The 26,250-nt window shown below is 34.6% G+C and overlaps 1 protein-coding gene across 1 annotated transcript in view; it reads left to right on the top strand.

Moving 5' to 3' along the window:
- SEC63 (SEC63 homolog, protein translocation regulator) overlaps positions 1–26,250 on the top strand; it is an 89,392-nt gene that overhangs the window by 46,810 nt on the left and 16,332 nt on the right. Inside the window, exons 9-18 of the mRNA XM_044676665.1 lie at positions 1,466–1,560; positions 1,709–1,841; positions 3,379–3,471; positions 6,416–6,570; positions 7,091–7,238; positions 10,344–10,426; positions 18,451–18,510; positions 19,148–19,318; positions 22,427–22,585; positions 25,892–25,993. Coding sequence (XP_044532600.1) covers positions 1,466–1,560; positions 1,709–1,841; positions 3,379–3,471; positions 6,416–6,570; positions 7,091–7,238; positions 10,344–10,426; positions 18,451–18,510; positions 19,148–19,318; positions 22,427–22,585; positions 25,892–25,993 — 1,199 coding nt within the window. The remainder of the gene's footprint in view (positions 1–1,465; positions 1,561–1,708; positions 1,842–3,378; positions 3,472–6,415; positions 6,571–7,090; positions 7,239–10,343; positions 10,427–18,450; positions 18,511–19,147; positions 19,319–22,426; positions 22,586–25,891; positions 25,994–26,250) is intronic.

Raw genomic sequence — 26,250 nt, 5'->3', positions numbered from 1 at the left:
CCCCTATTAAATGTAAAACCAATTTTTAACATTATTACATTTTTTTTTAATTATGAAACTACCTTTTAAAATAAAATTTTTTTAAAACCCTTAACTTCTGTATATTGGCTCCTAGGTGGAAGAGTGGTAAGGGTGGGCAATGGGGGGGGGGGTCAAGTGACTTGCCCAGGGTCACACAGCTGGGAAGTGTCTCAGGCTGGCTTTGAATCTAGGACCTCCGGTCTCTAGGCCTGACTCTCAATCCACTGAGCTACCCAGCTGCCCCTCTTTTAAAGTAAATTTTATTGGTAACTTGTAGCATCCTAGAACCCATTGAGTTTTAAAGTTTGAAAAAGGCCTCAGAGATTTTTTAGTCTAACTCTTAAACTGAAGCGTGAATTCCTTCTATAATCTTTCACTAATTTGGTGCCCCCAGTGATAAGGAACTCACTCTGTCCTAAGGTACTATCTCCTGTTATACTTCTGGAGAACTCTAAGAAATTTATATCTGCTTCCCTATATCTTCCACTCATTTATGTGTTTCTTTTTTCAGAATGAGGAACTCATTCCTTAAGAGAACCACAAACATATTTCAGATTCACAACATTTACATATATGTTGTATTTCATTAATGTGTTTTTTTTTCAAAAATAAAAAAATGCAAAAACAGATTTTTGGACCTGTCTTGGACTTATCAATAGTTAGGTTCTTGATTCTCACATCATTTTCCTTGGATGTTGGCACATATGATTGAGATATAAACAGATCTCAAATTCATGAGGAATGGATGATTTATTTCTCCTTAAATCACATAGTATCTTGGCTAGTGTTAAGTATGAATACAGCTTTTTTACTTTTTTGAAGATATTGCATGTTTATGATAATGATTTAACATTTCTGGTTGTTCTAGGAGCCTGACATTTTTAGAGACTTGACATTTTATTGTTGTGTTAAACATTTCAGTAGCATATGTTTTAGTAACTTCAAAATTGATGATACTTAAGTGCTGCAAAAAAGGGACTTCTTCAACCAGACAATGCACAATGAGCTCATGGTACCATATTATATATGTTGATAACAGGTTAAAATTTTGGATAGATGTGGTTTTTGCCTCCAGGAATCTTTATATTTTCAAATAGGTAAAGAGATGACTGCATATCATTTTTAATTTAGGGCCCCCTAGGCACAACTTAATTTGAACAGATCCTATTCCTTTTGGAATATGAAGTTCAATATGAAGTTGTTTTTGTCAATTTGTAGCATTATATTCGTTTTCACAGTGAGGCACGTTTCTCCTTCATAATAATATCCTGGGAATACATAATGAAGAATCTAAGTTTGTTTCTGCCATTGTTGAAGTTTCAGTAATCAGACTGTCATTTATGATACAAAGTGGTATTTATTGCTTTAGTGTTAAAGAAGTTGTATAGGGGAATTTAGTAGATATGTAAATTGGTTTTTTGTCTAATTTTTATTGTTTTGCCAGGTCTCATAATGGTTTTAGCTGGAGCCTCTGAATTTGATCCTCAGTATAATAAAGATGCCACAAGCAGACCAGCTGATAATATTCAGATACCACAGGTTAGTTCATTTCCAAAAGTACTTTGCCAGATGTTTAGATAGCAAAACCAGTGCTGTTTTGTGTATATCTATGTGTGTGAATTTATGTGTATGTATATATCTATTTTTATATGTATGTGTGTGTTAAGTATTTATCTCATTTACCTAGCTAATCAGAGAAATTGGCAGTATTAATTTAAAGAAGAATGAGCCTCCACTTACTTGCCCGTACAGCTTGAAGGCCAGAGTTCTTTTACTGTCTCATCTTGCTAGGATGAAAATTCCTGAAACACTTGAAGAAGGTAATTATGATTCCAATAACCAAAGCATCAGATTTAATTAGACCTCATGTTATAGTGTTTATATAGCTATTCAGTTTTGCTCAATCAAATAATTGCTCAAGGACCCTTTAAAAAAGAAATCTATATGCTGTGTAATTACTTTACAGCTAACCTAATATGTCAGATATTTTGATGTGTTTTGTTCCAAGGTGACAGTTCTAATTTTGGGAAGGTTACTTTCAAGTTATGTGTGGCTTCTCTTAAAAGAACAAATAAAAATTCTTCCTCTTAAGAGCTTTAAGATAATAGTGACTCTTAAAAAAAAACAAAACTGGGCAGCTGGGTAGCTCAGTGGATTGAGAGCCAGACCTAGAGACAGGAGGTCCTAGGTTCAAATCTGGCCTCAGACACTTCCCAGCTGTGTGACCCTGGGCAAGTCACTTGACCCCCATTGCCTACCCTTACCAATCTTCCACCTATAACTACACAGAAGTTAAGGGTTTAAAAAAAAAATTTAAAAAAAACAGTTTTATAGATTGAGGGTAGTGGTCGGGGTAGGGGAGTGGATGATGTGGATGATTCCATGAATTTTATTGTCTCTAGTCATAAAAATGAGAAAGTTTCTCTGAGATTTTTGATGACTTTTTAAATACTTTTTATAGTTTTAGACCTATGGTCAGTACTGTTTAGCTTCCACTGAAACCTTCAAAGGTCCAGAACACTGTTTAAAAATAAAATCATGGATTGAAGAGTTTTTAGAAGCATCAGTGACTCTGGGAGAGTTATTTCAAGATCTTTTTAAATTGAAATTTTACCAAAAAAGTATTTATATAACTTTTTATCCACTGAAGAAATCTGAACAGATATTTCTGAAAACTAGGCAGTTAAATACTGATTAATTGATGAATGGCATAGCAATTCTTATTACTGACACAGGTCAAGAATAAGTTATAATTTTTGTGTTGGCTGCTGAGATCTTTACAAAATGTGTATCTTTTCATTAATTTTTAAATCAATATTTAAATATTGACTTGTGCTCATCTTTTTTTTTTAAATCAGTTTTGAATAGGCTAAAAACATGATGGATGCTGGAATCATATTTTCTATATTTAGTACAGTCAGGATCAATGAACAGTGAAATTGTATTCTGAATTTTCTCTTTTTAAAAAATGTACTTTTTTGTTTGACTTAGTTAATTTGTTATTTATTCTTCGTTTTGTGCCTGTCAGTAATTATAGTTAACATGAAAATTTCACCAGATGGTAGTAATTACTCTAGCTTTGGAAATAAAGCAGGATTAAGTCTACTACAGGAAAAAAATAGAGAAGTAAATTCTAAGCTTAAGATTTATGTTAAAATTTTTTTATAATTAGGGTTGTCTAACTTCAATATGATGAAGTTTAAGAGGACTTTTTAAGATAACCTTATAAAACTGTAATCAAAGCAAATATTTAAGTTTTTCTTGCATGTGGAACAGGGTTTGTATAGTTTTGTTGATATATTTGATCTAGTCATAAAAACTAGAAGGATTTCCCTGAGATCTTTGATTATTTTATAGATCAGCAATTTGTCCTGAAAAAGTGCCCTGCCTTACTTCAAGAAATGGTTAATGTAATCTGCCAACTAATAATAATGGCTCGGAGCCGTGAAGGTGAGGAAAAAACACAATTATCTTTTCCTCTTTCTTGCAAGCATATAAATTACAATTCACAATATTTACAGATATTTTGATACTTAAGTGAATTCTGACCATCAATGTTTGGAGTTTTGTTTTTCCCCTCTTTTTTTGTTTGTTTTCTATAAACACAGTTATTTATAATAAAAATAAGAATGAATTAATTCACTATTTTTAAAAAAAACCTCACATATAATATAAATAGTTTTTAAAAATGAAAAAGAGGACATGTAAGTATGAGGGTATGTTGTACCATTTCTAAACCTAAGTCTTTTGGCTATCTTTTTCTGGTCTTTCCACTGCTTTGCCCTTTGTCTTAGCTGATAAGTATGAGCTGATAAATCCCATTATTTGTTATTTTTAAAAAAAAGTTTCATTGATGACTAAAGCATTAAAAACAAAAGGTACTTTCCATTACTAATTCTGCCCTTTGTAACAAAGCAAACCAATATTTGACAAAGAGAGTGTAGCCTGTCCATGCACTATATCTCATATCCATAGCCTTTCTGATGAAAGGAGGGAATTCCATAATAAGTTCTCTGGGATCAAAATTGGTCCTTATAATTAATAAGCATTTTAGTGCCTTTCAGTTTAATTTTTATGTTACAGTAATCTCTGTGTAGATTTTCCTCATTCTTTACTCCACATTAGGTCTTCAGAATCTTCCCATCTTTCTTGGAATTCCTTATATGCATTTCTTAGGGCACAAGAATAAATTCATTATAATCATATACTATAGTTTGTTTAGCCATTGCAGAATTGATAGATATTTACTTTGTTTCCAGTCAGTCAGGCAACAGATATTTATTAAGAATTTACTATATGCCAGACTCTGTGTATAGCACAGGTAATAACAAAGAAAGGCAAAAACAACTATGTATGGAATCTCTACTGGAAAAGACCTCCTAAATGAGGTGGAAATTGAGCTGAATCTTGAAGGAAGCCAGTAGAGGTGAGGAAGGACAGCATTTCAGGAATGAAATTCCCCTCAGGAATAGGGGACAACCAACAGTTAAGCACAGAGAGTCATGTGTAAGCACCATCATATAGACCAGTGTAGCTGGATCATAGGGTACATCAGTGATTCCCAAAGTGGGCACCACCGCCCCCTGGTGGGTGCTGTAGTGATCCAGGGCGGGCAGTGATGGCCACAGGTGCATTTGGGGGCAGTGAATAACTGTAAGGGGGCAGTGATAGTATGTGACAGAGGGTGCTAAGTAATATTTTTTCTGGAAAGGGGGAGGTAGGCCAAAAACGTTTGGGAACCACTGGGGTACATGGAGAGAAATAAAGTACAAGAAGACTAGATATATAGGAAAAGACCATGCCAGGAAGGACTTTAAATGCCACAATAAGTATTAAAGAGCTACTAGAGTTATTGAGGAATGGGGCAACATGGTCAGCACTGTGACTTGGGAAAATCACTTTGCAACCAAAAGAAGAATGGATAGAATGAGTAGAGATTTGAGGCAGGGAAATGGGTTAGGGAATTTTGGGGCCTACACTTGGTTGGTACCTATGTGAGCCAAAAGAAATGAATATATTATAAGAGATGTAGGAAGTATAAGTGCCTAGCTTTGACAGCATATTAAATAGTTGCAGAGCATGAGAAAGAGTCTAGAATGATACTAAAGTTGGGAGCCTAAGTGACTGGAAGGATATCCTGTTTTAAAAGAAAAGAAAAGCTCAAGTAGAGGCAGGGTGGGGAAGTTTGAAGGGAAGCGATTTGTTTTGGACCTATTGAAATTGAGATGCCTATAGGATATCAGGTCCTAAGTATCCACAAGACAGTTGGGAATGTAGTTGGGACTGGAACTCCAGAAAGTGATTAAAGCTAGATATAAACATCCTGGGTATCATATACTTAGAGATGAACATTTTGGGGAATGTTTTTTCTATTACTTAAGCCTTTGGATTTGGAAGGATTGTCAGAGCTGCTTAGGTTTTTGCTGCTACCAAGCTGCCATCTTGGCTCCACTCCCTATTAAAAGGCTTTGGAAAGAAAGCATTTTGTTTCAGTGTTACTACCAGGTTTGATTTGTGAAGATTTTAATTCCTTTATCCTGCCTCTTTTCTTTCCTTTTGAATCTTTTGGAATTGGGTAATTCTCCATTATAAAAATAGCATTAGAGTCATGCTTCATTGCTATTTTTTAACTTTTGGACTTACAAGGTGTGGAGTCTATTTGTAGTAATGTAGTCTCACATCCTTTGAAGAAGATGTGAGGATTCGGTAGTGGGAAGGAAGGATTTAAAAAATAACAAAATTGTAGAACCACCATTAGTTTTGTAAGAGAAGTTCATTTTCTTAGTGAAATTGAAATAATGCCAGACTTTTCCCCTTAGTGGAATATTTTTCTTTAAAAGACACTGACTTAAAAAAAAAAGACATTGATTTAATTATTTATCTTATTTAGTTTTATTAGCTTCAAAATTGCCACAGGAGGAAGACTGAGAGAAGAAAGGCACACCTAAGTTTCAGATAAATTTTGCCTTTAGCTACTCTTTAGATGAATTTATATTCTTCCATCAACATTAAAGAATTGCTTACAAAACACAGGGAAAAAAACCTAATCTACTTACATTCTTCCCAATACTATTAGCTTGTTCTTGCTGCTAACAAAGGGTATGTTAGTTAGCTTATGACTGTCAGTAGAAGTGGTTATCAAACTAGTGGTTATGGTAAGGGTGTTCTTTGAATCTTTGAAAAGAAGAATTTATTTTTTATAGTACTATTCCTTTCTTGTTTATTTTTTGGAAAGGTAAACTTTCATTTTTGAAGTTTGTTGGATTTAAAATGTTATTTCTTTTTTAGTGTATAATTATGTTGAAATGAATTCTCCCACTACTTTTTGTTGGTTATGTTAGCATATTGTAAAGCAAGTGAAAAGTGCAGCCTTGTTTTTTTAATTCTTTCTAAGAAAGGGAGTTTCGTGCTCCAACTTTGGGATCCCTGGAAAACTGTATGAAGCTTTCCCAGATGTCTGTTCAAGGGCTTCAGCAATTTAAATCTCCCCTTCTTCAGCTCCCTCATATTGAAGAGGACAATCTTAGACGGGTTTCTAATCATAAAAAGGTATGTAACTGACTAGGTTTTGGTTCTTTTTAAGATAAGTGGAATTTAAATTTAAAGAATTCTTTGAAATAAGTGTTTGTGCTAGTCTTGGTTTCATTGAGTACTCCAAGATAATGACTCTTGTTTCTAATATGAAGTGGAGAGAGACTCTGGTGTTGTTTTTGTAGTGGTTACAGATACATTTGATATAATTGTATGGTGACCTTTTTAAAAAAATGAAATGAACTAAATATATGGCAATATGTAATAATCAAATTGATCCTGGCATTTTAATATTTAGTTAATTTTTTCTCCCCAAAGTGTTAATGCTTTCAAACAATTTAGCTGTATTTGAGAAAAAGATAAAATAAAATGTTAAATTTGTTGTTTTAAAATTCTAAATATACAATACGTTGAAAAGCATAAAATATAAAATACTTAGCTTCACCATTTTTCAGGTCATTGAAGTTCTAACCAAAATGCTCATTTCCTGCTATTAATAGGCTTATTTAGCTTATTTTTCTTGTCTTTTTTTAAAAAGTTTAAAATCAAAACTATCCAGGATTTGGTGAGTTTAAAAGAATCTGATCGCCGCAACCTACTACACTTCCTAGAAGATGAAAAATATGAAGAAGTTATGGCTGTCCTTGGGAGTTTTCCATTTGTGACAATGGACATAAAATCACAGGGTAAGTGAGAGAGTTTTGTCACTGAACACTGCTGCCTCTTTTGAAATACTAGTGCTCTTTTATTAGTTGGTTGCTTAAGAAATAAAAAAATAAAACCTTTCCTTCTCCACTATCACTTGTAACCTAGCAGTGATAGATATATTAGGTTCACCAGGAAAATTTAGTTTATTTTAAAAAATAACAATGCACATAATTTTAAACTACATCTTACACCTCTCTCCCCCTACTTCAAAGTCCAGTAACACTAGCCTCATTGCTGTTCCTCAAACAAGATTCTCTATCTCCTGACTGCATTTTCACTGACTATCCCTTTATGTCAGGAATACTCTTGTCTCCTTATTTCTTCTTCTGGTTTTCTTCAAATTCAAACTGAAATACATTTTGTAGGAAGTCTTTTCGGGTCCCCTTTATTCTAGGGACTTCCTTTTGTTGGTTATTTCCATTTTATCCTGCATGTAGGTTGTTTGTACACTGTTTCCTCCAATAGATGTGAATTCCTTGATAACACGGACTCTCTGCCTTTGTATTCCCATTGCTTAGTACAGTGCCTGGTTAGAGAAACACTTATTAATATTTATTGACTGACTACAGTGCTATCTTACTATGATTATATGTATAATACTTTGGTTTGGGAGAGCAGTCTGTTTTATTGAACATTTGCAAAAAACAAACAAACCAAAAAACCCAAACAAACTTTTTCCACCCCCCCAAAAGCAGAGATGATACAAGTGCTACACTCAGACACAATGATAATAATCAATCTAGAATGTTAGGTAACATATAACTAAATGGATTAATTTGTATGAATTGATTTGAAACAGGTAGATATATAATGCCATATAGTCAGGGAAGATTCAAATGATGATCAGAACCTGATAAAGTCTAGGGAACATCTTTGAAGGCTTCAGCCAGGTGTGACAAGAGGTCTAGCATTCTGCCCCTGTGGCAGTTATCAAGCTATTCAGCTTCTTTAGACCTTTGCCTCATCTTTCTCTTGGCATTTTAGCCTGCGAGTTTACCTCTTCCTCCATATAGCTCTCATGGGAGAGTGGGAATAGTCAATATGGTATTAAGATCCTTCTCTTAACTTTCCAAAAAAATGACATAGATTTATATAGTGATAAAAGATTTTTCATTCTCAAAGTTTGGAAATACTGTCTTTGTGAGATGAAAGATATTTTTCATTTGATAAACTAAGACATCAACATTTTACATTGTTTTACTATGTTTTTGTGTTTTACTCTTATCAAATTTGGTCCTTAGTTGCAATTTTGAGAAAGAAATGAAATTATTTTCTTCAATTTTTACCATTGTCAATCTCCATTGTGTTGCCTTTTTAACATCCTCCTCCTCATTGCCCCTCACCCCCAACCCCCCTCTGCAAACTTAAGAAACTGTAATTGGTTCCTGAAATGTGACATGTGAGAGTTAGTGGGTGGAGATAAAAATCTTATAAGGACAGACCAGGAGCCAGTCTTGGTCTTTTTCGGCATGAGTGTAGAGAATGGAATGAACCCTTGTTGGAGGTTTAACTACAGGCCCAAATGGCATCTTCAGATAAGAAAGCTAAATATCTCTACTTCTCTCCTACCTTTCCTTCTCTTTACTACTACTACTACTTTGATTTAATAAAGTTATTAAGCTGCTATAAGCCTCATAATTTTAGGTATTACAAATATTAACAGGCATGTAGAAGATAACATTTTAGAGCTAGAGGGGTCAGATTTTATTTTTTAACCTTAGCATCAACATATCTCACTTTCATATATTCTAAACTCCACCCAAACTGAACTACTTAATTTTCCACAAATATATTTTATGCTTTTTGATGCCATTCCCAAGCTTTAGCCTTTTTTATTCTCTTCTTCTTTATCTCCATTTGAATTCCTACTGAGCCTTCAGTGCAAGCTCAAATTCCCCCACCTCCATGAAGGTTTTCCTGATCTCTTAATTCATGTACATGTTCATCTAACCCAGGGGAAAAAAGGACTAAGTAATTTGAATTGGGACATGTGCCCTGGTTAAAATTGCTTAGCTATTAAGTGTGATGGATGTTGATAATGCAGCTAGATAGATTTCTAGTTAGTTGAATGATGGAATCTTAAGAATATTAAATAGATCAATGGAATAAATTTAACTTAAAAAGGTTAGAGAATATTGGAGAGGAATTAAAACCATAAATGTCAGTGTTTTGTAAAAGTGAGGAGTCACTGAAAGTTTTTTAAAAGGGGAGCTAAAGTATGCAAATGATGTTAATGTTAATGATGTTTAAGGGAAGTTAATCTAGCAGTAGAGTGTAGGACTTAGTAAAGGGTTGAAAGGTTAATAAGGTAGAGGCAGTGGATAAATCATTGTATGATTTAGTAACTCATTGGAGGAGATAGTGGGAGAAGAAGAGGTGAAACCAAGAATGACTTCAAATTTTCAAGTGAAGGTTATTGAGACACAAAAATAGAGAAATTAAGAGATAGAGTTGATTTTTGGGAGATGCAGTTGAATTTGATGGGAAGGCAGAATATCTAGCTACACTGGGGTCCCCCAAAAGCTGATTTTTGAATGGCCTATTTTTAAATGCAATAAAACTTTATTTAGAAATGTAAAAACCATTAATAGCTTTGGAGTTTGCTGACCTATAGGATAGAAAATCATTAATGACTGAAGTTCAATAGAGAAATCAAGGTCAGCATTGTAGTTTTGTAGATGGTAATTTAAGCAAGGAGGGTAGATGAGATCTCAGAAAAGAGGGAGTGTAAAGAGTAAACAGAGTTGAGGACTTGGGCCATGGCTCATGCCCACATTTTTGGAGGAGAAGAAATAGGAGAACAACCAGGGCACTACTATAATATTATAGAAGACAAAGAAGATTTAGTTATGATTCTACCCTATCAGTTTAACTCCTGAGAATGTAATGCCAGATTAATAAAATATTTTGTAGAATTTTCACATTATTACAAATTTGTGATTTCATATTAATTAATGTTTAAAAATACAATTTATTTGATGATCATTAAAGTATGAAATTCATAGTTTTTTTTTTGCTCTAAATTGGTTTTGATGAAATTTTACTGTTCATTTTTTAACCCTTTTATTCCTTTTGTCTTACAGTATTAGATGATGAAGATAGCAATAATATTACAGTAGGATCTCTTGTCACAGTATTGGTCAAATTGACAAGGCAGACAATGGCAGTGAGTAATTTTTTGTTGCTTTGCTTAAAGAATCTAAAAATGTGGATGGGGTTGACTTTCATATTTTTTTTTTTTTGGTTGAACTTATTTAGTGGTGCTTTTACCTTAATATCTCTGGGATTTCAGTGGTATGAATATTTCTTTCATAGGTGCAAATTGTAGGCCTCCCACGAGAATTTTATAACTTGTTATGGCCAAATGTTATCTGGTGACTAGCCTGACACCAGAATTAAGGCTGGGCCCTTACTCCAGACCTTTCTGCTTTGGTAGGATCTGCCACCATTTGTGCTCAATTAGTGTATAGTCTTTTAAGAACCCAAGTTTACCTTTAACTCCATAGATTTTTAAATAAGGACTTTCCAGTAATCAAAACTGTTTTCTTTAGGAATGATATACTTATTTTCATCCATTTTTGAGATGAGGTCCCCCCATTTCACCCAGGTTTGAAGTGTAACAGTTACTCCATTTTCAACCTGGTTTGGTTCACTCTTCCCATGGAAGATATTGAAGCAATCACCATATATAAAAAAATTTGGTGCAAACATCTTTGAAAACTAAATAAAATATTCTCTTGTGACTTGTATTTGAATACCAGGTTTTCTTTTCAGCCCTGGTCTCTTCATCAGAAATACTTGAATGTGTAAAAATTAAAATTAATATATAATAATAACAACTTCAAATATATTTTATAAGATATATTTATAATCACTAGAAGTAAAGGAATAAAAAGGTAACAAAATAAACCATGTGCCCAAGCTAATCTACCTGTTCAAAAGTCCCACGTTCACAGCTGTTCTCATTCCAAGAGAAGAGGGCTAGACATGGAAATTCACAGAATTTATCTCCTGTCTATGTCAGCCTGTAACGATAGGAAGCCAGTGAGCTCTTGGGTAATGTAGTTTTAAAGGTACAAGATTTCTAATTACACATTCTCCCCTGAGATCCTTGGAAGACTGGTCTCTCCAATCGATCTTGTAAACAGAATCAAGTTTTAAATTACAATAATTTGGGTATAAAAAATGCCCTTTATTTCTTTAAATTACCCCACCCCCGACCCCCCACTAAGATTATATTAAGTTTTTGCTGGGCAAATTATTTTTTGTTATAATCCTAGTTCTTTTGCCTTCATATTACAAGCCCTCCACTCTATTATAGTAATAGCTGCTAAATCCTGTGTGATCCTGACTATGGCTCCTTAGTATTTGAATTAATTCTTTTTGACTGCTTGCAGTATTTTTTCTTTTTGACCCGAGAGCTTGGGATTTGACTGTATTCATAGGAGTTTTCATTTTGAGATTTCTTTCCTGAAATGATTGATGAATTCTTTTAGTTTCCACTTTGCACTCTGGTTCTAAGATAATCTGGACAAATTTCCTTTGTAATTTCTTGAAATAGGATGACTAGGCTCTTTTTTTTTTTTGATCATTGCTTTCAGGTAATTCAATAATTCTTAAATGATCTCTTGATCTATTTTTCACTTGGCTCTTCTGATGAGATATTTTACAATCTCTTCAAAGATTTCAAGCTTTTGACTTTGTTCTTTTGTTTCTTGATTTCTCATGGAGTCATTAGTTTCCTCTTGCTTTATTCTAATTTTTATAAGGAGTTCTTCAGTGATGTTTTGTCCTTCATTTTACTAGTTGGCTAATTCTAAATTTTTATACTCTTTACCGAACTGTCAACTAATTAAAAACACTTTTTTTGTTCCTTTGTAATTAATTGGTTTCTTCTAGAATTCTTATTGGACTTGTGTCCAATTTTTAATTATTTTTTTGAAGACTTTGCCAGTTGATGTTTTTAAGCGATTGTCTTCTGTGTTTGTTTCTTGAGCTTCCCCGTCACTGTAATAGGTTTTGATTTAGTTCTTTTTTTTGTTTTTGTTTACTTATCCTTGTAACCTTTTTTGAATTTCATATTGTATTGGGCTGTGCTTAACTCTGAGGGTTGGTGGGGTATATCTAGCCTGGGCTTTTGGTAGAAGAGTGCCTCTAAGTTTTTGAAACTTTGCAAGTGATATAATCTGGAAAGAGATCTGTTCATTGCCCTTCTTGTTTTTGATATGCAAATTCCTGACTTGGTTTGGGTCTTTTGGCTTGTGCTTCTTTGAGTTTCTGTAGATGGGTACTGGATTTAGTCATTAGTTAGCCAACTGAGAAATTCTACAATTTCAGAATGGCTGTCTTCTGTGGATTTTAAAATTAATATTCAGTAACTAAGGTATTATATTTAATAAAGATTTATTAATAATAATTAAAGTCAGAGATCTAGTTATTCAGTCCATTTTCCAGAGCAAAAGAGAGAAAGAGGGAGGAGCTACAGAACTTATAGAACAATAACGTGACCAAGCAAATGTGGAGGTGCAGGAGAGATTAAAGGGAATTTTGGGATATACTAAGGGACTTATGGGGGATGAAGTTCAAGGTTCAAAATCTCCATTTATACATGCCCCCGCCCCCCTGTGATCCTTTGGGAGACCAGTCTCTCCAATGGATCATAAAAACATAATCAACTTAAAAATTGCAATAATTTGTGGATAAAAGGAAAAGAGAACAAAATCAGTGATTGCTACATTGACAAAAAGCCAATTTGGGAGCAGTCCCCTTTGACATAAAAAATATACATTCCAAACAAATACTTTCAACCCTCCCATAGTTCAATTTCACATCCCAAAGTTCACTCTGGATCTTCTGGTGCAGCATGTAGTCTCTACAGGCATCTTCACGGTACCTTCTCCAAACAGGTTTGCTTTCTGGATTCTGGGAGGTAGTCTTCTGTTCTAAATTAGGCTCAAATTCAAATCAAAATTCACAACAACAACATAGTCCCTTCTGAGGTGGATAACAGCACAGGGATCACTCAGGGATGCATGGCTGAGTTATGAGGTATATGAATCAATTTGCAAAGGAAATTAAAAACATCAAAAAATCCAAACAAAAGAGAAAAAATAACCTGTGGATAAAATATAAAATATCAAAATCTTATGTCTAAAAAATAGGAAAAATAAACATAACGGGTCCTTGAATCAGGACCTAATTTAAGTGATTTAAGCAATTGTGCACTTACCCAGTCAGTAGTCAAGACTACAGAAAGTTTGCTACACTAGGAAAGACAGAAAAGGGACTAGATTATAGGAGCCAGGATGGCAGCTAAACAGGTGCTTTGTTAGAATGTGGTTCAAAGGAAGACCTGCCTCTGACATATGGCAAATCAATTGCAACCTTGAACCCCAAACAAGTTCAAGTCCTGTTGTCTTGGCTCAAAATTATATCAATCCCACAGGGATTGGTTGGTCTCTTTGACCTTGTGCTCTATTGGCACTATGCAGGTTAGCTTTGTGCTTCTTTGGCACTGTACAATGGCTCTTTTTATATTCCTTCTTCTGGAATCAGACAGAATCATTGAGCAAAGTCTCATAATATTTAAATAATCAATGGCATTATTCTATAGTTTAAAGCTTTTTGGGTATGCATTAATATTAGAACAAATGTACTTTAAACTTATATTACTGCAAAATCAAAAAAGAAAAAGATTAATATTGATTATATGTACTTCAAATACTCATACTATATTGCAAATACAAGGAAAAAATAATAAAAAATGTTTTAAAAATCAAAAAATATAACTTAGAATCAGGAACACACTGTGTCAGCCAGGGAGAGGTAGAATACAAAGGTTCCTCATCAAAAAATGAGATCTATTTCGTTTTTAAACTTGGCCATGATCCACTGTGTGAGTGCAGAAGTTTTTTTACAAAATAGAAGATTTACAAAAAAGTAGATAATGCACATTCAAAAATTACCAAAGGCCCCAAAATTCACAATAGACAGTTATCGACAATAGAGCAAACAAATCCATCATTATATAGGATTCACATGAGTTGCTGTGTGGTATTTTAAAAACCTGTGAACTGATGTATATTTGTCACAAATTCAACAGATATAGCAAATCTTTCAACCTTGGCAACTGTTGATGAAAACCTATTTTGGGTCTAAAACATCACCAAGAATATAGATTATTCTGGTGGAAGAGTAGAATAAGTTGAATAGTCAAATTATAAAATCATCCAGAAGCCACTTGCTACCTGGGGAATTCTCCCTCTTGGGAGCCTTCTAGAGGCGATACGCCCTAGGAACACTTTTCCAGCTCCTCTGGCATGAAACTGTTATATCTCATCCATTAAATTTTTTACAATTATATGTCTCATCCATTAAATTTATTACAAATATGCAGGTGGGGATATATAATAATTACTTGAGCTACAAAATGGATCATTTAAAAACAATTGAGATATTTAGCTCATTATATTCTCCAAAGGTTGTATAAGAACATGTGACCTCAAAAGTTGAGATGACAAATCCAGGATACATAAGACTTATGGGCTTTTTACAACTTAAACAATTTTTTGTGTACGATGTTCATGGGCTTTCACAATGAAATTCTGTTCAGTATAAGTCATAGGGAAACAGTATAGACAAATTTAAAAAAAAATTAAATCTTAAAGCACTCAGCAATATACAATAACATATGCAAATGACAAGGTACAAGCAGTGCAGTCAAAATCCTTTTTACCAATCTGAAAAGACTTGTTTACTATTAGGGAGGGGAAATAAAACTCAAAATAGTTAGCAAGTAATGAACTCCCATATATCTTTAAGATTTGTCCCTGGTATTTATCATCCATTTGCATTTTCGTCGGTGAGGGAGAATTCTGTTCTGAGCAGAATCTCCATTCTGCATGTTGAGAGTATTTAAGATTTTCAAAACCCTGACAAAATATTTCAGTTTGGTTTGTAGGGGTTTAAGCAGCCCCCTAGCCTTTTGCATATTCTTGAGAAGTAAATAAAGTGGGAAATCTCCATTGAAAATAAAAACTCCCAGGAAAAGAATTAAGCAGATCCAAACTGTACTTTTTAGACCTACCAACTCAAACTGTTGTTTCAGAGTTTCAGCCATGCTTTGAAACAACATTATTCCTCAAAAAAAAAAAAAAAAAATGGAATGGATTTTATTTATAGGGTAAACAAAAGGCCCTGACTAGGAGGGCAAAACTTTGAGGGAGAACAATAGCATATTTGCAAATGAAGGACTGGTTACCTCAGATCTGGAGGAAAAAGGAAAAAAATATCATTCAGGCTTATTTTCCCAAACTGACTTCGAATCTACTAATTTTTGGTCTATTTACCCTCAAAAGAAACGATAGAGGATTCCCCTTCTTGTGGGGAAAAAAAAAAAATTCCTGAGTTGCCAGTCTATCTCAGCCAGGAGTCTAGAGTCAGCTTAAGACTTTGGCTTAAAAAATGGCTATTGCTGGCTGGAAAACCCACATGGGTTGGGGAAGGGATTGAAGTGGAAAGATTTTTTATATGTCACCCTCTTGGAAAAAAAAAACAAAACCCTCCTTCTTGTGACCGGAGCCTCTGCTGAGAGTCTACCAATCTGAGTCGTCTTTTTTTTTTTCCCCCAAGAGGATGACATAGAAAAAAATCTTTCCACCCCAAAGCTGCAGGCTGAGTGGGAGGAGCAGTAACCCTAATGCTTTTGGACTCAGAGTTGCACAGCTATAGTTCTGGAACTCATTCTTTATTTCATATACAAGTACATCCCCTGTTCCCTAGTGACCACAACTACTTCTCTCTGCCTGGAAGCTGAGCAATGGGCTATATAGCTTCCAAATGGCATTTGTTCCTTTGCCCAGTACTAGAATGGGGGTTACTTAGGATGTCTTTTTGCCCAGGTGTTCATCTCTTTTTCCGTCTTTCGGCATTCACCTATGCTGCTGCTGCCACCACCACCATAGCTTGTTGCTGTTTCCACCTCTTTTAGCACCCCCCACCCCAGTGTCAACAGGTTTCTCTTTTCTTAAGCTGCCCTGGATAAACAATTCATTATGACTTAACTTAGCTTTCTTGATCAGAATTTTGTTTGGCATATTATCTAGGTTGTTGTAAAGGGAATGTATTGCGAGAGCTTGACACATATGTTGGCTCTCACTCTGCCATCTTGACTGCTATTACTAACTAATAGATAAATGTGTGTTGGGGGAAGAGAGAAGAAAGTTATAATAGTAGTAGAGATAGGTAAGGAGAGGACTTAATGCTTCTCGAATGGTTGCCTTTGTTCTGGGCATGAAAATGGCCCATCAGTTCCTAGTACTTGGCATTTCTGGTCTGGGCAAAGTTGTGATGCAGTATGTACTCTTGTGTTTTTCTTCAACTAAATACTGCTGTGGAAAATTGAAGTCTATATTATTAGGCTATTAATTTACCTGCTGTAATAAACCAGTTAGGTAAAGGAAAATATCTTTATGTCTATTTTGGGGGGGGGGGGGAAGAAAAATATTCCTAATCATTTTGTTCCCAGTTGCAAAGGAACCTTTGATATTTTGGCTTATAGTAGGAATTTAATATATATGTTGATATCAATGATTGATTAAACAATAAGTAGTACTTATTTTACTTCTAGACATGAGATAACTTAATAAATTATGTTTTGCTATTTAATGATCCCTTATCATTTATTGTAATAAAATCCTTTTATGTTCAAATTGCTGGGCCTCAGGTGATACATTAATATGTTAGGGATACTTATTGTACCTTAAGAGAAAATTATTAGGTTATCTGACATAATTACTGCCTCTTATTTGAACCTAAAAAGATTATTAAATATAAAAACACTTTGGACTCCTTAAAGAAGGAGGAAGGCAAACAAAGGCTAGAGGTAATCACAAAGATAAAACTGCTAATTTCAATTACATAAAATCGAAAAGCTTTCATGTGAAACAAAATAAATGCAATTAGGATAAAGGAAGCTTTTAATTAGAAAAAAATTTTTGCATCAGATATCTTTGATAAAGGTCTTAAATCTAAGATACATAATTAATACAAATTTGAGAGATGAGGAGTCATTGTCTAATAAACAGGTGGTCAAAGGATACAAACACATACTTAAAAGAAAAATTACACACTATTAATAGCTATATGAAAGATTGTTCCCAGTCACTAATAAGAAAAATGAAAATCAAAGCAACCTTACTAAATTGTAAATTTAGTAAGTAAATTGGCAAAGATAATAAAAGATGGGAAATAATCTTTTGGGGACTGCAGAAAACCAGGCATATTAATTTACTTTTTCCGGGGCTTTAGTTGATCCAAACATTTTGGAAAACTTTAAAAATAAAAGAATCTGGGAAAGTATTACCTGTCCCCCACCCCTAGGAGTACTGGGGAGATGAGTGGGAAAGATAATAAATACTTCATAATTGAAAAATTTTAATTAAAAAAGAAATTAGGCTGATGTAAAGAGATGAATAAAAATTTTGAAAATGTAAAAAAAGCATTATATAGTCTTTGCTTTACACAAATTTGCATTTCAGCTTTACAGAAATAATTCTGAAAGAAATCTGCATTCCAAAAAACCAACTGTGTTAATTCTACTGCATAGTATTGCTTTCTCCCTCCTTTCTTACTCTTTGGCTAGAGCTCTTTGGCTTCCTACCCATCAACCAGAGGGGAAAAAAATACCCACTTCAAGTGAAAGTGCAAGAACTTTCTGAAAATCCTAGCCAAAATGTGAGACAGCAGGGATTTATTAATAACATTTATTCCTGATTCCAAAGACTGGCTTTGCATACAATCTGAAGTTTTAATTGGAATAGAAAATTTCATGTTTTAACTCTTGGGAATTTTTAAAATAAAATTTAAAATGTTCTATTTTATATGTTCAATTCAATACATATTAAATATTGCAATGTATTAGAATGGATGAACTATTTATTTTTACATTCTACTTTTCATTCAAGAAACTTATTGATGCTTTGCATTTAAAAACTTGTAAGATAGATATGATGTATTTTAAGTAATATAGGTGAAATTTTGCAACTAATGTGTTGTTGAAGGATTCTGTTTATTCAGCTAAAAAAAGTTAAACTTCCATGGATATTGTTTTGTTGTAAAAATGCTTCGTTTTCTGGCAGTAAATTTGCTAATTAACCTAATGTTTTTCTTTTCCTCTTTTTCTCCCCTCAGGAAGTATTTGAAAAGGAACAGTCCATCTGTGCTGCAGAAGAGCAGCCAGCAGAAGATGGGGCAAGTTAATTAAGAATTTGGGCTATTTTACACACCAGCTCTAATTGATTGTAGAAGTATTTTATTTGGGGAACTGATTGGCTCATTTGTGCATTTTTTAGGAAGTTAAACCATTTATGATAGTCGTTTTTATCTAAAATTTACTTGTCTTCTGAAATATACTCATTGCTACAGTTTTTAGTTGTATATGTTGTTATGATTAAAAATAATAAAGACTGATATAAATATAGAAATTAGTATTTTAATTAAAGCCATGCTGATAGGGATAAAATCATTAGACCACGTGCTCGTAAGGATTCTAAACTGCCGCCCTTACCTCCCGTCTCTTCCCGCACCTGTTAGCCAAAAAGGCTTACTTTCTGATTTCCTCTCATTTAAACTGTCCTCTGCGTGGTGATGCAGGTGTCCCCACGCCCAAAGAACCGGAAATGGAAACCCGTTGGACCATGGGAAATGTAGTTTGATAGTTCCCATGTGTCCATAGAAAATATATATACACATTTAAATGGCATTTCCCAAATTTCAATTAACAATGTTTAGTTAAGGTAACTGCATGCAAAGTTAAATGTAGGCATGATTGGATTTTTTAAAAAAATGTGCTATATTTTTCACTTTACTTTTTCTTGGTATATTATAGCAAGGTGATGCCAACAAAAATAAGACTAAAGGATGGCAGCAGAAGAGTAAAGGACCGAAGAAAACTGCTAAATCAAAAAAAAAGAAACCTTTGAAAAAAAAGACAGCATCTGTGCCACTGCCTCAGACAAAGCAGCAGAAGCAAAAACAGGCAAATGGGATTGTTGGGAGTGTAAGTATTCTGTATGCAGTCAAAAATATCTTCTTGTTTATTGTAGTCTATTAATTAAGTAAATCAGGAAAAGACTCCAGAGTTGTAGCTTATGAGAGAGTTAATATATTTTGTACTGCTATTTTCCACATCCTTCTACCTTTCTACCAAAATTGCATTTGGGAGAGGGATGACTTAAGCATTTTGTCACTGGTTACTCAAAACGTGTATGTAATGGATTCCTTTTGTCATTACTTTTTTAAAAAGGTTTTGGGTTAGAGCCAAGTTGGCAGAGGAAAGGGAGGGAGCATTCTAAATGAATTCTCCTAATAGTCCCTTCTAAACAACTCTAGAAAATGCATCAAATCAAATTGTAAAGTGGCATAACTAACAAAAGATTGGGATGAGACTTTTTTCTTTCTTAGAACAACTCGGTAGGATGGGAGAGGTCTTTGGCAACTAAGGTGGCCAGGAGTGCAGTACAACAGTGATACCAGCTGTGGGCCATAGAGGCTATAGCAATAGCAATAGCAGCATTAGAATCAGAAGCTTAATGCCCAGCCAAGGTAAAGGTATTAAACACTTGATCAAAAAGTCCAGAGGAACCCTTTGCTAGTACTGTAATAGGACCAGGCACCATTTGGCAATTCCATTGTCTCTTACCTAGTTCTGGGTTGTAGTTCTAGGATAGAGAAGTTTGCTTGTAGTTGCAAGGGAGGAAGGGCTTTCTGTTGGTAAGGATTGGAATACAGACCAAGTGATTAATGACCACATCTCGCTCCCTGGATTGTACCATCTTGGAAAGCACTGGAAACTTATTCCACAGAACTAGCTGTTGGGGGGGGGGAGGGGTTAAGGGATGAAGGTAGGAGGATTGGAGGAATGGGAGAAAGGAGAGAGGAAGGGAAAGGAAGGTTCCTAGCTCTGGCAATTGACCAGAGCCCTTCAGGGGCTCAAATAAATGATCAGACAGCAACTTTAGGGTTTAGAATAGCTAGGTTTTATTTTAATTAGAAAAGGGGAAGGTCTAGGAAAAATTAGGAGATAGATAGAAAGGGAAAAGGTCCGGAGAGAGTGCTTAGGATCCGAGAGCCTCAGGGCTTGAGAGCAGACCCTCCAGGGTAGAGAGAGCCTCAGGGTAGAGAGCTCCAGGGTAGAGAGAGAAAAGGTGCCAAACTTTCTCTTTTATACTTTCTCTGACACCTCCCACAAAGGAAGTGGGAGTTGTCAGGGGAAGTTGTAGCAGAGAGCCCTGGGAGTTATAGTCTTCCAGGGCTTAGAACAATTTCAGATGACACACTGTGAGAATAACTGTATGAAAAAGCCTGAAGTTTGGGATAGTGATCCTCCTCCATCTCCTATCCCTACTTTTAAGTGAGCAGAGTCCATCTCTAACTTAAAGTTCAAAGATAAGAAATAGGCTACAAAAATGAGGCACCTTACCTCTTCTCCCCAAAAAAAGAACCTGACCATAAAAACAAACTATGGTGACAGGGAAGCTCAAAACACAAATTTGGATTGGACATGAGTCTAACAAGAATTCTTAGAAGTAGTAAAGAGATTAAAAATGAGCAAAAAAGATTTTAAAAATCAAACGAGTAGTTAAGGATAAATTGGGAAACAAAATGAGAACTTTTGAAGATTATGATAAGAAAATACCTCAGTATAAAAGAGAAACACAAAAGAATTCTAAAGAAAATAATACCTTAAAAATCAGCATTGGCTAGTTGGTAAGAGAAGTACAAAACTTCACTGAAGAAAATAATTTCTTAAAAATTACAATTGGACAAATGGAACCTAATGAGACATTAAGAAAAATAAAGTCAAAAAGAATTTTTAAGAAATAAAAAGAAAATGTGAAATATTTCATTGGAAAAATCATGACCTAGAAAATAGGTTAGGAGATAATTTAAGAATTATAGGAATATAAGAACAGTTAGGCGGCTCAGTTAATAAAGAGCCAAGCCTGGGGACAGGCAGTCTTGGGTTCAAATCTGGCCTCAGACACTTCCTACTTGTCTAACCATGAGCAGGTCACTTAACCCCCATTGCCTAGTCCTTACTGCTCTTCTGCCTTGAAACTGATACTTAGTATTGCTTCTAAAACAGAATTATTGGATTACTTGAAAGAGAATTGAAAAAAGAGCCTAGACATCTTATTTCAAAAACTTACAAAGGAAAATTTGTCTAGATATTTTAGAACCTGAGGTCAAAATAGAAATTGAATGAATCCACCAGTTACCTAAAAGAAATCCTCAAATGAAAATTCCCAAAAATATTATCGCCAAATTCCAGAGTGCTCCAGGTTGAGGAGAAAATACTGCAAACAGCTAGAAACAACTAATTCAAATACTGTGGAGCTATAGTTAGAATCACACTGAAATCAGCATATAAAGGAGTGATGCTATAAAGAATATGGTATTCCAGAAAGCAAAGGAGTTAGGTTTACAACCAAGAATAATCTACCGAGCAATACCGAGTATAATTCTACACAAGAAAAAATGGATATTTAATGAACCAAATGGAAGGGCTTTGGATATGAGTTTAGTGACAAGTATATATTTGCCATCATAGACTAGCCTTATTACTTGCAGAGAGTCTGTGTGTGTAGGATGGTAAATTTTTTGGGCCATCTGTAGATCACAGAATTGTTGTCATCTCTGTGAAATAAGTGAATATACCCACATTGACAAAATGGTAGATTCCTTGAAGTAATGAATTTGAAATATGGATAACATAAAACTATCTGCAAAAATATGTAATATTTAATCTTTTGAAGCATCAGTTGGATCTTAAAACTTTAAATAAAAATATTGTTAGCAATTCATTTTGAAGTAGACTTTAGAAAGCCTTTTCATCAAAATTCTCAGACAACATTATCTCACCTAACCAGCTACCTACCTGAACCTGATATTTTCATATTTTAGTTCACTAAAACTTTTTTTGGTGTCTGTTTATTGTACTTGGCTATTGGTATGCAAAGATAAAAACTAAACTAACCTCTGTCTTCAAGGAGCTTGCATTTTACATGGAGGAGTTAAGCTTGGGTTACTTAGGTCATATTTTTTTCCCTGAACCTTTCTGGTCCCAGGTAATTACATGTTTTCTGTGGCTTAATTTTTTTTCTAGGAAGCTGCCATGAAAGAAGATGAAGATGACATATCTGATAAAGGCAGTGACTCTGAGGAAGAAGAAACAAATAAGGACTCCCAAAGTGAAAAAGATGATGGAAGTGACCGAGACTCTGACAGAGAACAAGATGAAAAACAAAACAAAGATGATGAAGCAGTAAGCCTTGCATTATTAACTGATTAGATTTCTGAACTGCTCCTCTATTTACACACTTTTGGCATTTAAAAAAATCTATATCCTTTTAATAGTATTAGTATATTATTTGGTTCTTTACTTTTTAATGAAGAGTTTTGGGCAAAGGTTACAAAGCAAGTTAGGCCAAGGCTGCTAATAAATCTTATTTATTCTTCACTCTTAAATCCCTTCTTTAACATTAGTGTTTACCCAAAAATGGTCTTAGTTCTAAAATGCCTCTTTGGTGGATGTCCTCTTTGTTGGTAATAATTCCTGGAATTCAAGGACAGACTAGAGAAGTTTCCCAGATGACTAGCAGTAAGCTTTGAACTAGCAGTCTTATTCTTTTTTTTTTCCCCTTACACCCTTACTTTCCTTCTTAGAATCAATACTGTGTATTGGTTTCAAGGCAGAAGAGCAGTGAGGGCTAGGCAATGGGGGTTAAATGACTTGCCCAGGGTCACAAAGCTAGGAAGTGTCTGAGGTCAGATTTGAACCTAGGACCTCTCCCATTTCTAGGCTTGGCACTCAATCCACTGAACCACCTAGCTGCCCCCTAGAAAGTTTTATTCTTTGGAATTTTCCTTAGTCTATCACCTAATCTTAGTTGAGGAGTAAGGATAACATTGATACTACTTCTGAAAAGAATATAGGGCATTGAAAGGATGGCAACCCTACCACAGAGAATACATTTATGGTTCTATATTCAGCACACCACTATTGATTCAACATTAACAGTTCAGTTCAAACAGACATTAAGTGTGTTTGTGTGCAGAGCACTATGAAAAGAAATGGGAGCGATAGAGACCTTAGATACATAGAAATATACATTTAGTTGGGGTAGGTGACACAACTATAATTTAAAAAAATATATAATAATTATAAGCATAGTGGTGAATAGATTTAAGGAATTAACACTTTATTCATTGCTGAATAAAGTGATTAGATTTTGAGTTGAATTTCAAAGATATTTGGCAAATAGGCAAGGCAGGACATTTTTGGTATAGCCAATAGCATAAGCAAATGCATCTATCTGAAGAAAGTATATCATGAAAAAGGATGGCAAATAGTAAACTTTAGCTTTTAGAATTAATTACATAAAGGGCAGTATTATTAGAATATCAGAAAAGTATATATACTATGAATCAGAACTTTAGATCGTAGGTATTTGAAAGCTCCAGTTTAGATTTTGAACCCAAAGTATCTCGTTGCTATGTTTCATCATAAGATTATTATTGATGAACAGATCAGATGAGAGAAACTGGAGGCAGGAATAGAAGTTAGGAAGGTATTGCAATAGTTTAAGGAAGTGGTTAGATAATAGAGTATAGAAGGAAAGAGTACTAGATTTGCAATCAAGAAGAGATGAGGGCTAATCCTATCTATGACTTTTGTCTGGGATTATAGAAGAGCCATTTAACCCTCAGTTTCCTCATCTGTAAAATGGGGATGGTAACTATTATAGCTTCCTCTGAGGAGCAAATGAGATGTTAATAGTTTAAGCTTATAAAGCTTTAAATTACATCAATATTTTTGACACGCCTTGTATATATAAAGCATTTTACAAACTTTACAAAGCTAGATAAATGTTAGCTATTATCAAGAACTCTGCTAGAGCAATGGTAATGGGTATAGGGATGGAGGGCATTGATTCAGACTTTACCTGTGTTGGCAAAGGCGTTGCATAGGAGCTAGGACATGCTAGAGGTGACTACTCCATTCCCCCTCTCCACCATGCCCAAGGACATTTTTTGCATCCTCCTTCTGTCCAGCTGCCCAATGCAAGCACTTACTCTCTTGTAAAGGCCAGCTTTACAAATAGCTCATGGGTCGTCAAACTGAGATGAGAAAAGTGATTCTGGGATCACTTGAGGGTTGAACCACCAGACCAACAGAACAGACACGCAGACATCCTTTTTGCTGGGCAGTAACAAAGTTTAATGAGTTGAGGTACATACTTTATAGGGAAAATGATGTAGGCTAAGGGATTAGATAAGCCTTCTGCAGGGACAATGGTTAGTAATGAAAGACTTATAAGATGGAAACAATGGATTTAGATTACCTCAGTGGTTCTGAACAGAGTTTTCTATAGGATAATAAATCACAGGTAACATGTCAATTCAACATGTCAATGCATGACCCAGTTTTGTATAGAATACTGTATGTTCTTCTCACAGAACTCTTGGATCAGTAATTTTCTTGGCAGGATATAACAGTATTGTGAAGGAATTGGATTAAGCTACATGTCTGACTCTAGCTAGCTGATAGTCCTGATTTTATTGGGGTCTACTCTTCTCCTGTCTGGGGTAAGGCGGGGGTGGGGGGGGGCTTATAGGCAGCTTGAAATTGCAGTTTGGGCACACAATCTTGAAAATGTTCATCAGCTCTGGGCCATACTGTAGAGATGAACTTTTTAGGGCTTGTTAACTGATGGGAGGAGTAGAAATAAGAAGATAACAACAAGATTTCATGCATAGGAAGATTTGGATAAATCATAGTACTATTGACAGATAATAAAATAAGAAGGTGATTGAGTTAGGGCTTCTTGGGAAAGGACTTAGCAGGATGGATAGAGTGAGAAATCAAAACTGTGTGAGACAAATTGAAGCCATAAAGGGGAAGATGACTAGAAAATTAGGAAAAGATCAATGTTTAGGTAAGGGCAAATTTAATGTGGTGGAGGAATAGGATAGATGGGAAAATAAGGGATTATAGTTGGTGAGTGGAATTTGAACATAATAGAAATTTGGAGCTATTAAAATTTCATGGGATATTGTAATCTTAGGTATGCTTTGACCATACCTTTTGTCAGACTGCATTGGGTGGAGAAAGGTGATTGTTGAGATCGAAGAATGTTGTGGTCAGGAATTAGAGGGGTTGTCTGCGTGAATTTTGAAGTTGGTAGGAGGTGAGAGAAAGAGAAAAACCATGAATAAATGATAAAGTCATTTAAATTAAGTGAGTGACCTGGAAATCAGTAAAGGATAATAATAAAAATCGTGAGAAGATTGTCTGTTGCATACTCTTTGAAAGGGAGCAGCTGAAAGCAAGGAGTATAGTAACTACATTATGTACCAACATGAAACTACAATTAACAACACAGCTGATATGTGGATACATAAAAACATAAATTCATTTTTTCCTAGAATTTGCAAATGTGGGGTTGTCACTTTAATTAATAAGAAGAGGTAAAGTATGTATTATGTAGGCCTCCAGTAGAATGAGTATATAGTGTTTTAACCTGATTTAAAAGTAAAATGATTTGTCATTTTAATTATTCATCAATAGGAGTGGCAAGAATTGCAACAAAGTATACAGCGGAAGGAAAGAGCTCTGCTAGAAACCAAATCAAAGATAACACACCCCGTTTACAGTCTTTACTTTCCTGAGGTGAGTTGTATTCAGGGTAGTCTTTTTCAAGATTAATATATTTTTTTCCCCTTCTGTATTTCACATTAATTTGTATGCTTTCTGTGCTATATACCAATAAATGTAGTCCTGATGTATGGGTCATAGTGATTTGCTTAAAAAGGTTCACTTGGATATCACAAGTGACATCTTTTATCTTTCAAGTAACAATTCCTTTTTGGGGCTGAGTATTTGATTATAAAGGGAGAACCTCCACCCATCTCTTTGAGACATATCTT

This window comes from Gracilinanus agilis, chromosome 4, assembly GCF_016433145.1.
Source record: "Gracilinanus agilis isolate LMUSP501 chromosome 4, AgileGrace, whole genome shotgun sequence".
Lineage (NCBI taxonomy): Eukaryota > Metazoa > Chordata > Mammalia > Didelphimorphia > Didelphidae > Gracilinanus > Gracilinanus agilis.
Note: the sequence above shows the minus strand (reverse complement) of the source record. Positions and strands in the feature narration are given on the sequence as shown.